At 37.0% G+C, this 14,890-nt stretch overlaps 1 protein-coding gene across 1 annotated transcript in view; it reads right to left on the bottom strand.

Moving 5' to 3' along the window:
- Positions 1 to 14,890, bottom strand: part of LOC306871741 (cotranscriptional regulator ARB2A homolog) — a 180,316-nt gene that overhangs the window by 38,786 nt on the left and 126,640 nt on the right. Inside the window, exon 10 of the mRNA XM_079419866.1 lies at positions 13,278 to 13,362. Within this exon, the coding sequence (XP_079275992.1) occupies positions 13,278 to 13,362 (85 nt within the window). The remainder of the gene's footprint in view (positions 1 to 13,277; positions 13,363 to 14,890) is intronic.

The raw sequence follows: 14,890 nt of genomic DNA, 5'->3' as shown, positions 1-14,890 counted from the left end.
AATAAAATGAGTCTACCCTATAGACTCATTATGACAGTACACCATGCCACACACACACACACAAAGAAATAAAATGTGTCTTCCATTCTTCCACAGGGACACACGCACAGCATATTGATTTCTGCCCTGAAAGGGGAGCGAACACGCCATTCAGGGCTTACAGTCAAAGAGCTTTTTTGCTCCAAATTCTAAACGCAAACAACAAAGGCATATGCTGATTCAAAACTCTGATAAATTAATCTTCAACTACATAAAAGATCGCAGGTATTGACTGGTTGGATGAGGTTGGTCAATGCAAACTGACTGTGATCTGGTGGGCGCTGACCTCACAACAGCGAAAGCATAGAAGGCTGCTGATTGGGATCAAAGAAACCTGCTGTGTCATTTCATAGGATCTATCAACTCAAACCTATCTGAACTCAAATAAGCAGAGACAATCAAAGCCAGGTGGATGACATTTTGGTGTTAATGTACTTAAAGTAAGCCTTAAGTTCAACATATACAGAGGGGCTTGTTTACCCAACAAGCAGTGTTAAAGAAGACAGATGCACCAACCTCTTTAATTATTGCCTTCCCAATATAAACATCTCCTCTCTAACTACAGCTGAAACTACAATATAGCCTAGTATGCAAAAGGATGTGACCTGATTAATAAAAATGTAGCATGAAGAAGCAGTTCTGTTTGCATTATACCTCACATACTCATATGTGGGGCTCATGATACAATGTTTTCAGCAGTTCCCTACATGTAATCATCAAGTTTATGCCTCAGGAGGTTTGGTTCACTTTTGGCCACTACAAGTTATTGCACAAATCTAATGTTACATGATGACACCAGGACGTGATGATTGTGTGGGCAAGTCGTTTACAACATTTCACCAGATTTGAAACTTGGGAATTGCCTAATCAACGCACATTGTTTTAAACTGGACCAATGAGCAATGTAGCATGGAAAAAGACAATAATAATGTGAAAAATAATTCAGTATTACATTATATTAATATCATATAACCATATAGCATACAAAAAGAACAACAACAATAATTATTCTTATAAAATAAATGAGAAATAAATGACTAATATTCAATATTCAAGGGCACTGGGTTCCAATTATAAGTTGTTTGGCTTAAAAGTGGAACGAGACTGAACAAAAAAAAGGTTTTCATTGGAGAATATAAATAGTGTGTGTAATAATAAAAATTCAGGTATACTATAATAATAATTTCGTTATTAAATTATAATAGTATTCTACGTAATAATAATAATGATAATGTTATTTTATATAAAAATAAAACTACAGTAATTAATTTTCATGTGGGCTGGGATGTGTGAATCGGTTGAGAGATAATTGAATTGAATTGAGAGAGAGAGTGTAATGTGAGCTGCTGTTTTATGTGTTTTTAGCCTTGTGTGAAATGTGTTATATCACAATTCAAAATGCAACCACAAAATTTGTTTTGACCATATTGTGCATGTATACTTCATGCAACTACTAAAGATCTTTCCTAATGACTGCTATGTGATCCCCTCGGAGGGCGCAGGAAAGAGACAGACAGGCAAACAGTGAGTGTGGGATGAGATGACATAAAACTCCTTATACAGCACAATGCTCCTGCATGGTGCCCTTTAATCGGAGGGCTCATTACATAAAGCCAAGAGCCAAGTGGGTCAGGCCCTGCCACTCATCCCGAGAAGCACATGGATCAAAGATGTTTAGGCTCCATCTCGTTTTTAAAGAGGAATAGAAAATGAAGGCCGTGTCTTCTGATCCCCGACAAGGGAGAGCAGCACTGAGAAATTATAGTCGACTGCACAAAAACGCCATCAAACTTTCATTCTGCCTCTCCAATGGGACTTATAAAAAGATCATGATATTCAGAAAAAGGAAACACAGGGAATCACTGCACTATGATACAGTATCAATATATATTGATAACTATTTGATACTTTGCCCATGGGTTCTCTGGCAAAACAACAGCTCTCCATATTTGTCTATACACAAACAGAAAGAGCATATTGATTTAAATGGAATGCATATAAATATATATATGGGTAGTTGACGTATCAATGTGTCCTATGATGTGACGGAAAATATATATTTCAAAATATACATTTATTCCAATTTTTATTTATTTATATATATATATATATATATATATATATATATATATATATATATATATATATATATATATAGAATTAGAATGGGGTCAATCTGTAAACATGAATATACTCAACATTAGTGTGAAAAACTCTACATTAGTCTCTTCAGTGTAAATATAATAAAATATAAATAATATAATAATTATATCCAATTTTACAACTTAGTTGAAATGAAAATGTAACATAAAAAATAAACCCTAATCACATTTATATCTCAAATAACATAGCTTTACCAAAATAATTATTGTAAGCGCTTATAAAATTGTATAGTGCACATTTATCCAAAACATTTATCCTACTCACACTTCCCTCAATAAAAAACAAACAAAAACAAACTGTTTTTCAAAGTTGTAAATAAAACTAAGACTAGTCAGGTATGTTTTTTTTTTTTAAATCTTTAAAAAAAATTACATATTTCCACTTTAAAAAAAATTATGTCTAAGACAAAAACATAAAAAAACAAGTAAAATGAACAACACTACAACTGCTATATGAAAAATCACTAGTTATAATGTTCAAATAATGAATGTTAAGCTCCAGATTTCCCATCAAGTGCAAAACTACATATTTTTAAGATCAAAATAAGTGGGCTGCCCCAAAAAATTATTTGAATGATTGTCTTAAGACTTATATTTGTTGGCGAGCAGTCAATCAGTCTACCAATGTGACTTGGTCCTATTCCTGACATGAACACAGACACAACATGTGCTCAATAAAAATGTCAAAGTTCAAGTTCAGGATTTTTTCCTGGGAGCCCGGACCAGCACCAGCATCCACTTGAAAGGAGGGTGGAAAAGTACAACTAAGTGAAGATCTGTCATCCACAATAGAAGATCAAACAAGTGGATTTAGCTGCATCAGGGGTACATGGTCACAGGCATTCAATGACACAGAGACACTGGGCCCTTTGGACCACTGAATAAAGCATGTCTACAGACTGAATGCAACATGCGCCAGTGACTCTCCATTGAGCAAAATACATGGACCAGTGACATTGTATACGTCAGCAATATGCACCAGTGAACTTACACAAATGGGCCAGATGCCTACATGCTAGGGCTTTCCTGTGGCTCAAATAGTGGAGCATGGCGCTAGCAACACCAAGGTCATGGGTTCGATTCCCAGGGAAAGCAAGAGCTGATAAAAATGTAAAAACTGTAACTTGAATGCAATGTAAGTCGCTTTGAATAAAAGTGTCTGCTAAATGCATAAATGTAACAGTTTCAGTCTAACACATCTTTGTTAGAACGTTCGAGGAGAACAATTCATAGAATGTACAAACCTCACATTTTTTTCCCTCTTGTAATACATGCAGCTACATCCCATTAAAATTGCTTTACGTTGTTTCAGGGTCTTGCTCAGTTGAAACAAAGCTGATTCAAAAAGAACTCCGCTTCTAACCATGAAAAGGTGAAAAAGACAAAAAGACAAAAAAAAAAAGATGTGAATAAATCAACTGACAAATATCTAGTCCTACATCAAAGGAGGCTTATTTTTTTAAACAAAGTTATTCTCTGCTCTTGTGATCCTCTCATTGTAAATGCAATTAGGGTTAATTACCCACCTGTGTTGGGATTCTTGTAGTGGTGCAAAACAGATAATTACAGTTCAGGTATGCATTAACTAACTTTTGTTAACAATTAATCACTGTTTACACACTGGACACTGTTCTCTTTGCAATTAATGATCAGTTCTAACAATGAGTAATCTCATCTTAACCCAGGTAAAGCAAAAGAGAGCCTGTGTTTTTAACGCTTGCATATAATAGGAACGGCATGAAGCAAAGCTGCGAGTGATCAGTGGTTCCAGAGATACTCTGAAACTACCACATACTCGAGGAGCTACGGTGTCACAGCACGAGTGTGATGTTAATGTGTGAGATTTTTCAAGGCTCATTAATAAAGACATGAGGTTTTTTTTTTTTTTTTTTAAAAAAGAGCACTCAGTAGACTTTAAACAACAAATGAGTTTGGACACAGAAAAGAATAAGCAACAAAATCTCACACAACATCTAAATACAAAATAGGGTCCCACTTTATATTAGGTGGCCTTAACTACTGTGTACTTGCATTTAAATCAATCATTTGGTACAAAGCACGTATTGTGTACATACATGATTTTACATTATACTTATGTTTTTAAAAATACCTATGTAATTACATATGTAATTAATTTCTGTAATTACATTACATTGTAAATCCCTTACACCTTTACCCACCCTTAAACCTACCCATACTTCCAAACCTGTCCCTAACCTTACCCATATCCCACCTCAATAGCATCAAAAGCGTTTTGCAATACAATATGACCACAATAAGTACATTGCACTAATTTTTTTAAGTACTAAGTAAGTACATAGTAGTTAAGGCCACTTAATATAAAGTGTGACCCAAAATAGTAAAGAAGTATTAAACATTGATATACGTATAAAGATTTAGAATATGTGGTTTAAGTCACCAAGTCTTGAGCACCAAGGCTGAATGTATTTGATTAAAAATCCAGTAAAAACAGTAATACTTAGAAGTACTATTACAATATAAAATAACTATTTTCTGTTTTAAAATGTAAAAATGATGAATTTTCAGCAGCCATTACTCCAGTCTCCAATGTCACATCTTTCAGAAATCATTCTAATAGGCAGATATTTAGAATCTAATATTTATATTATTATTATAAATTATATCAAAATTGATATTATTTAAAGCTGCAGTCTGTAACTTTTGGCGCTCTAGCAGTTAATAAATATAACTGTGTGCGTCTTGCAGAAGAACATTGTAGCCAGAGCTACTTCTCTCTGTTTATGTCTATGACGAATCACGCAGGTACTGGGCTACTCCACAGTGGTACCCATCCGAACCAGTCTAAAATAGTCCGAATATAAACACTTATTATTGGTGTACCGTAGTGATTCAGGACAAGCCAAATACACGGCTTGGAAAATGGATTCATAGTGTACTCGCTTATTATATAAATGTTGTAAATTTTGAACTCAAAAAAGTTACGGACTGCAGCTTTAAATTTACATCTTTATGGTTATTAAGCACGAATATATGATTAAACATATTGCTATATATAACTGCACTAATACATATACATTGTAAATGTAAATATAACCCATCTACTCTGCTTATTTGCCTATACAAGCCACTTGTTTTTTGCTCTTTTTAATTTAATTTAGTATTCTTCTAAACCTAATCTCGTGCAAATCAAAATGAGCGTTTCCTCCATATTTGATCCTCAGCCAATACATTTATAATGTTTATATCGTCTTTTTATTTCAAGAATTTGTCAGGTCAGCGCTCACCGAACTTGAACTTTTGCATGCAGCATGAGAAAAGAATACATATCCACTATCTTGGTTTTGTACGCTTATGAATGGAGGTGAATGAAACACAAAAGTCTGGTGTGACCGCCTCTTTAAACTAATATCATGTTGCACCCCGGCTTTAAAACATGAGATACACATCGCAGGTCTGAGATTCAGCCCATCAGGGCCAGACGGCTCGATCACACTCACACACACACACACACACAAACACAGAGACTGTAGCCTGACATTGGCATTGTTTCTGTTTGTAATCCATCCAAATGCTTGTCTAGGCTTCCTCTACTGTTCAGTTCAGTTGTGCTGGCAATTGGCTTCAGCACCTACAGTGTCTGACTGTGGGTCAGTGTGGGCATAAGTCTCAACTCCCCTTACCCAGTGCTGGCGGACCAGGGGGCTTTTCAGGAGATTTGTTCCAGTTTATCTGCATATTTCAACTGGCTTTAGTGTGCTGCTAACTGATAAAATGCTGCCAGTCTCCCCGAGCTCTGCCAATGCAGAGGCTCACTGACCTTCCACTGAAGATTTCTTTTGAACGAGGGGTAAAAGGGGGGAAAAAAGACAAAAAATAAAGGGAAATATCCAGGCGGGTGGAAGGAGGCTCCAAGTTTTATCACGTTGGGAACAAAAAAACAGAGACGTCAGAAGAGCTTCCCTTTCCAAACACACATGTGCATAATATCCACACACACACGAGCATACAAAATACCAGCATGGTAAGTCGTTACCAGCATGGCTTAATAGATGATTAAGTGTAACAGACAAGCTGCTCAGTCTTGCCATTACCCACCCGCACAAGTAAAACCAGCATAGCTATCATGAAAACAGCCACACACCGTGTAAAAAAACACTGTGTGTGGGAATGACACGCAAAACCTAAAATCAGCTTAATTGTGGGGATCAGCCAGTGGTGCTTATAGAGAAATGTCTTAAAGGTGCCATAGAATGCATTGATACAGTATTTTAAATTGTTCTCTGATATCTACACAGAAGGTATGTGGCTTAGGTAAGGGCAAAAAATCTCCAGAAACGATTTTACATGTCCATTTACAACCCTAGGATTTCTCCCTAGAATGAAACGGTCTGTTATTGGCTTATTTGGCAGGGTCATGAATAATAATGAGCTCTGCTCTGATTGGCTGTTTCACAGTGCTGCTCAATGTTGAGCTCTGCTCTGATTGGCTGTTTCACAGTATGGCTCATCAGCAAGAAGGAAGCACAGGGAGGAAAATATATATTTAAATACTTTCTCTCGCAGTTATATCGTGGGGTAATTATACTGTATATAAAACGCGGGCATCAGGGAGCCGTTATTAATATGCGAGGCATTGAAACTGCTTTTGAACGATCCATCGATCGCGTTATAGTTTCACTTAAGTGACGCGATCACACAAACTATGTTTACATTATGGAGCAACAGTACTTACCACACATTTCACAAGATCAGATGCTTGTCAGTGGTGCTCAGGATCTGTAAGTCATTCGCCATCATCCTCATCTCTCCTTACTGAGAGTGAAATCTTATGTACTGTAACAGGCTACCGCTAGCAAGGAGCTAACCATGTCCCTTTAGTGGCTCGCGTTATTTGCTTTCTGTGCCTTCTGAATACAGACACCAACCCATCCCTGCACTTCACACCCCCTGCACGGCCTGGAACATAACATTTATTTTGTTATTTTCGCTGTTGTCCGCGCTTGTTTATTTACAATACCTGCAGAGCTTCTGATGGTTCGGCCGGCTTAGAACAAGGGCGGGTTTATGCAAATGTTGGGGGCGTAGTGATCCCGACTGTTGCGTCACAGTCGGTGTTATGTTCTGATTCGCCTGTTTTTCAGTGGTCTTTTTTAATCACGAGATTTACATATGAAGGAGAAAACTATGGTGTTTGAGGCTCACTGTATGTCATTTCCATGTACAGAACTGTTACACACACACACATATATATATAGTGTCTATCAAAAGTATTCATATTTTTCTTCACATTTTGTTATGTTGCTGCTTTATGTTGAACTGCTTTAAATTACTCCCCCCCCCACATTAATCTACACTCCATACACCATAATGGCAAAGCAAAAAACAAAACAAAACAGGTTTTTAACATCTTTGCAAATTTATTAAAATAAAAAACTTGATTTCATTGCATAAGTAATCATACCCTTATCTGGGACAGTGGAAATTTAGCTCAGGAACATTCATATTGCTTCTACATATTACTACACTTCGAGTGAAGTGAAGAACCTGTGGCAAATTCAATTGAATGGGTATGATTTGGAATGACACACACATCTTATAAAAGGTCTTAATACGCATGCACTGATTTGTGACTGTGTGTTTTGAGGTTGAGCTCCATCAAGTTGATTCTTTATCATCTATTTTCTATCTTAAAAACTATTTCATACACTATCATTTTCATTTCTATAACGTGTGAATGTATCCCCTATAGCATTCTAAAACAAAACCAATCAAAGCGCCTTGTTATCACTAGTTTTATTCTGATTTCTTGAGTCTGCTATTAGCTTATAGCCCATTAGCATCGGCAGTGTGGCTACTGCTAATCTCGCTTACATTGCTGATACGTGTCAGGACCACTTCCCACATATCGACGAGGACACGAAAGGTTCAGTAGACTGTTTGCTTTAAACGAATGGTTATTGTCATGGTGTAAAGAACAGAAACTGCTCTTTGTTAATAATTGGAATCTTTTCTGGGAGCGTCCTAGGCTTTTTTGTGCTGATGGCCTGCACCCCAGCAGAGTCGGACCGGAACTCCTGTCGGACAACATCTCCAGGACCCTACGCTCCATCTGACTAGTAAGCCAATTCTCAAATATAACTGCTATGATTCCATGTACAGAACTGTTATTATTTAAATATGCCAGGGTAAAACAAATATATAGTGTCTACTTTTGATAGACACATATATATATATACATATATATATATATATATATATATATATATATATATATATATATATATATGTGTGTGTGTGTGTGTGTGTAGTGTATATTCTATTAAATGTATTAATATATTCATACACAAAATACGTTTTTAATTAATCCTCAAAAAACATTAGTATTTTTGTTAAGAAAATAATTAGCATGTTCTAATTCTACCCACTTAAAAGATAGAAGTATTTGCGTTGTCCAATCTATACAGACTGTGTCTGTTCCCCGAATAGCGAGGTTAAAATATAGATTTAATGCAGGATCTAGAAAAAATCTGATCGTGATTAAACCAGAAAAATGCAAAATAAATTAACAAAACCAACTTTTAAAGCTTGGGCTCCTAAATATTAGATCATTCGCACCCAAAGCAGTTTTTGTAAATGAAATGATCACAGATAATAATTTTGATGTACTCTGCCTGACTGAAACCTGGCTGAAACCAAATGAATATTTTGGTCTAAATGAGTCTACTCCACCAAGATACTGTTATAAACATGAGCCCCGTCAGACTGGTCGTGGCGGCGGTGTTGCAACAATATATAGTGATATTCTCAATGTTACTCAGAAAACAGGATACAGGAGGTTTAACTCATTCGAAATACTTCTGCTTAATGTTACACTGTTAGATATGCAAAAGAAATCTCTCCTGTCTCTTGCTCTGGCTACTGTGTATAGACCGCCAGGGTCATATACAGATTTCCTAAAAGAATTTGCAGATTTCCTCTGATCTATTAGTTAATGTTGATAAAGTGCTAATTGTCAGAGATTCTAACATTCACGTTGATAATACAAATGATGCCTTAGGACTTGCGTTTACTGACCTAATAAACTCTTTTTGAGTCAAGCAAAACGTCACCGGGCCCACTCATCGTTTTAATCATACGCTAGATTTAATTATATCGCGTGGAATTGATCTTACCGATATAGATATCGTACCTCAAAGTGATGAGGTTACTGATAATTTCCTTGTATCGTGCATGCTGCGTATTACTGATATTAGTTATATGGCTCCGCGTTATCGTCCGGGCAGAACTATTGTTCCAGCCACCAAAGACAGATTCACAAATAACCTGCCTGATTTATCTCAACTGCTCTGTGTACCCATAAATACACATGAACTAGACGAAATGACTAGCAACATGGGCACTATCTTCTCTAATACATTAGAAGCTGTTGCCCCGTTCAAATTGAAAAAGGTTAGAGAAAAACGTACTGCACCATGGTACAACAGTTATACCCATTCTCTCAAGAAAGAAACTCGTAATCTTAAGCACAAATGGAGAAAAACTAACTTGGAAGTTTTTAGAATTGCGTGGAAAAACAGTATGTCCAGCTATAGACAGGCTCTAAAAGCTGCCAGGGCAGAGCATATCCGCAAAATCATAGATAATAACCAAAACAATCCAAGGTTTTTATTTAGCACAGTGGCTAGATTAACAAATAAACAGACGCCACCCGATCTAAATATTCCCTCACAGTTTAATAGTAATGACTTTATGAATTTCTTTACTGATAAAATAGATAACATCAGAAATACAATATCAAATGTAGATTCTACTGCGTCTAGTATTTTAGCTTCATTCATCGCACCCAAAGAAAAAATGCAGTGCTTTACATCTATAGGACAGGAAGAGCTAAATAAACTTATCAGTGCATCTAAACCAACAACATGTTCATTAGATCCTGTACCCACTAAACTACTGAAAGAGTTGTTACCTGTAGCAGAAGAACCGCTTCTCAATATTATTAACTCATCGTTATCTTTAGGTCACGTCCCAAAACCATTCAAGCTGGCGGTTATTAAGCCTCTTATTAAGAAACCACAACTAGATTCTAATGAACTGGCAAATTACAGACCCATTTCAAATCTTCCGTTTGTGTCTAAAATTTTAGAAAAAGTTGTGTCTGCTCAATTGTGCTCCTTCTTGCAAAAACGTTATCTCTATGAAGAATTTCAGTCAGCTTTCAGGCCTCACCATAGTACAGAAACTGCACTTGTTAAAATTACAAATGACTTGCTTCTTGCTTCTGACCAAGGCTGCATCTCATTGCTAGTATTACTTGATCTTAGTGCTGCGTTCGACACTATAGACCATGACATACTCATAGATCGATTACAAAACTATACTGGTATTCAAGGGCAGGCTTTAAGATGGTTTAGATCCTACCTGTCCGATCGTTACCACTCTAGTTGAACTTCATGATCATATGTGGAAATAAGAGAAACCTACAGTAGGACAAACATCACTACAACACTCCACAGATCTGGGCTTTATGGCGATGTGGCTAAACTCTATCCAAAACACACTTGGAATTTGCAAAAAAGCACAAAGGAGTCTCAGACTCTGAGAAACAATATTCTCTGGTCTGATGAACCTCATTTCTAAGCATCATGTGTGAAGGAAACCAGCTCTGCTCATCACCAGAGTACCATCCCAAAAGTAAAGTGTGCTGGTCGCAGCCTCATGCTGTGGGGCTGTTTATCAGCGGCAGATACCCAAAATATAGAGATAGCCTTAATGAAAACCCAGTCCAGAGCATTCAGAACATCAGACGGGCAGAAGGTTTACCTTCCAACAGGACAATGACCCTAAGTACACAGCAAGTGTGGCTTATAGACAACTCTGTGAATGTCCTTGAGTGGCCCAGCCACAGCCTGGGCTTGGATGCAATCAAATATTTCTGGAGAAACCTGAAAATGTGCGTCTGCCCCATCCAACCTGACAGAGCTTGAGAGGTGAGGAGAAGATTGGTAGATAATTGCCAAATGCTGATGTGTAAATCTTGTCGCATCATACCCAAAAAGACTTGAGGATGTAAAGGTGCTTCAGCTAAGTACTGAGTTAAGGGTATGAATACTTATGTGATGTACTTATGTAAGTTTTTCTATTTTTAACAGATTTCGAAAAGTTGCGACAATTCTGCGACAAAGTTGCGACAATTCTGTTTTTGCTTTGTCATTATGGTGTATGGAGTAGATTGATGTGGGAAAAAAGTAATTCAAAGCAGTTTAACATAAGGCAGCAACATAAGAAAACTTGGGGGGAAAAAAAAACAGGGGTATGAATACTTTTTTTTTTATAGGCACAGTATATGTATGTGTGTATATATATATATATATATATATATATATATATATATATATATATATATATATATATATATATATATATATATATATATATATATATATATATACACATACACACACACACACACACACACACACATAGGATCTTAGTTAGAAAATTAAACCATCAAACTCCAATTAATTGGTCAATGAGATAAATCTTGCTGGTGATGACAAAATATTTGTATTCTTTTATGATGATTTTATATTGCACTACTCATAACCATAACTGAGACTGGCTGCAGTGATCTGGGAAAAATAAAACTGGGCATGCTCAAAACAACCTGGAACTAATGCCATGCATGAACACAAATGCTCACATAGTTCAATGATGGTTCACTCATCCCAAATCCAGATTACAGTAAAATCAGGGAAGTATTGTCCTCACTACAAAAGCACACGTGAAAATATCTAATAACATTTTATAATGCTGTCAGACAGTATAACATCTCACAAAGCCAAGTCAAAGTATGGGCAGCTCTTCATCTCTTTAGTGCAGGGGTGATGGCCAGGTCAACCTCATCATCTCCCTGCTCTGGATTATAGCCGTAATCCGGAATTGAGGACATGCCTCGAAATACTAAAAACAACCAAGGCCAGAAGGACAAACTAAACTATTTGAAAACACTGATGCATGATTAAAATATACACATTTTAATAAAAAAAACAACAACAAGAACTAGGATTTCAAAGGTTGTGGCCTTTACAGTATTATTCAATCACTTTATGATGAGCGCCATCTACAAGTTCTGATATAACATTCCTTATATTTATCATTTGTGGATCAGTAGATGCCTACAACAATATGGCATGCAACTAATCTGTTTTAAGGAAGCACTGCATATTTAGACTTATGCAGACCAGTTAATTAGACTAGTTTTAAATCTACCTGACCGAGATAAGTATTTTTCTTAGGGGGATTTTTACATATGACACATTCACAAACAGCTTGTTGAGATGTAACAGATTGGAAAGAAGGTCTCGAGACACATTTTAAAAGTTGGAAAATAGTGCAAGATGAGACATAATGGAGGAATGTGTTCGGCTATAACACTCGTGGTTTTAAGGGGATCTAAAAGCACTAAAGCAGGCACAAATAAATAAATAAACGAAGAAAATGACAAAAATAGTCAGCCTCACTTAAGCAGCTAGTCAGTCATTGGTGTCAACCTCTGTGACCTGTCCCCATCACACCATCTTTCACATTACTTTGAATATTAACAAATTCACATAAATTCACAAAAACATTGTTAACTTTGGCTATTTGATATCTTCTGAACACAAAGTTTAAAACTAACCAAATGTGATACAGATAGACATCAGTCCATTGTAAATAAATACACCAATTTTTTTCAATTCCATCTATAGGGGGCCATTATAACAAAGGAAAACCCTGATTTGGCTAGCTTTCCCTTTGACGTAAGTGCTATAATATCCTACAGCAGGGGTGACCAATCCTGCTTCTGGAGGGCCAATATCCTGCAGACTTCAGCTTCAACCTGCCCCAACATGCCTTGAAGTTTGTAGTGATCTTGCAGACTTCCATTAGCATGTTGAAGTCTGTTTAATTAGGATCTTAGCAAAACTCTGCAAGATAGTAGCCCTCTTGAAGCAGGATTGGACACCTTTGTCCTAAAAACAGACTTGGTTACCAATGAGTAAAGGGTAAAAGTGGCGAAATATGGATTGTGGTGTAGATATGGTTGCTTACCTGCTGAAACACGAGGGCAATCATTAAGCATAGGGTCCTCCAGAGTATCCAGGGGCTCAGGACTCGACACCCAGTTACAGCAGTGCTGTGAGAAGAAAAAAAAGAGGAGGGAGACAGGAGCAAGCAATTAGGTACCTTAGAGACATGTCACATTGACAGTTTCGACTGTTTTTGTTGGGCAGGAGCAGGCACACCACTGGTGGCCCTCCAAGGAGCGTTTTCTTGGCCTAGTGACCTCGCCAAAGCTCCCAATGCCATCATCCCGGCCCCTGAAACACCATCTCTCAACTCAATCTTCAACGCCGAGTGTTTGTCTTCGGCTAAAACAGGTTTAATTAAGCATTTTTGGTTGAGAAAATCATCATGCCCTCAAGCTAATAATGCATTGGATGTTTTCATTAAGTGCATACTGGCAGAACATGTATTATGGAAACAATTGTACTGTTTAGATGGGGTGCAGAGTTTAAAAAAAGTTACAAAGGCATGCATGGAAAAGCGGGGTCTGGAGATAAGATAAAACAGGCTGAATAGAAGACAGAGAAATTCAAGCAAGATTAGCATATTGCAGCTGGCGTCCTTGTGAAGCGCAGCTTATCTAGGGTTGTTTACTTTTGCAGACATAGCACTGTCAGCCATTACCACTGCCGAGGGGACTGCGACCCACCCGTCCACAAACACACATAGAAATGGACAGAAAGACAGACAGATACCCACAAACACAATGCTATCTAACTCTCAACCAACTCCCAAGACAACCTCCCCTGACAGAGCAGAGAGAGGCGATTCCACCACCCCAGACACCCCACAAAAGACACTCGCATACATAAGCGCACACATGACAGAGACCCAGGTCACATCACACCTCAGCCTGTCAACCTCCTTCACCTCTGAGCTCTGTGTCACCCCAGGGGTCACCACACTCCCACCCAACAGGGACCCTGTATGTGTGTGTGTTTGGCCAACAGGGAAGAGGTATATATATCAGGAAGCACAGGAATTTTACTTTTAATTCCATCAATCTTTTTGGCCATGGCATCTTTGGTTAACTCATAATAATGTGTATAATGATAAATCAATTCAAGAAACAACAGGATTCTGAAGTCTGGGGTGGTAGTGGCAGCAACAATTATGTTAGCAGTCTAGAGTTCAGACAAGACTTTGAAATCCAGTGGATGACAGAGGTATAAACATTAACAATAATGCAAATACTATCAACAGGAAACTGAGATGCACAAATAAAGACTCTCTTTAATACAGTAATAAGCCACAAGGCCATTTATTACAGTGATTAACAAAGTTAAAAGGTGTTAAGGGGAGTGTCTAAAATTGTTGGTATTTAATGGTAGATACTACCATTCAAAAATGTGAAGGCATTTACAGTATTTTACGTAAAATAATAAAGTAAAAATATTGTTAAATATTATTACCATTTAAAATACAATTTTTTTCTATTTTAATATATTTTAAATATTTTTTTAATGACAAATCTGAATTTTCAGCAACCATTCCCTTAAGTCTTCAGTGGCACATGATCCTTCAGAAATAATTCGAATATACTGACTAGTGCAGTGTTCATTTGAAATAGATTTTTTGTAACAATGTCAAAACCTTAA

The sequence above is a fragment of the Barbus barbus genome (genome assembly GCF_936440315.1).
Source record: "Barbus barbus genome assembly, chromosome: 6".
Taxonomy (NCBI): Eukaryota; Metazoa; Chordata; class Actinopteri; order Cypriniformes; family Cyprinidae; genus Barbus; species Barbus barbus.
The sequence above is the reverse complement of the archived record's forward strand: the minus strand, read 5'-3'. Positions and strand labels throughout refer to the sequence as shown.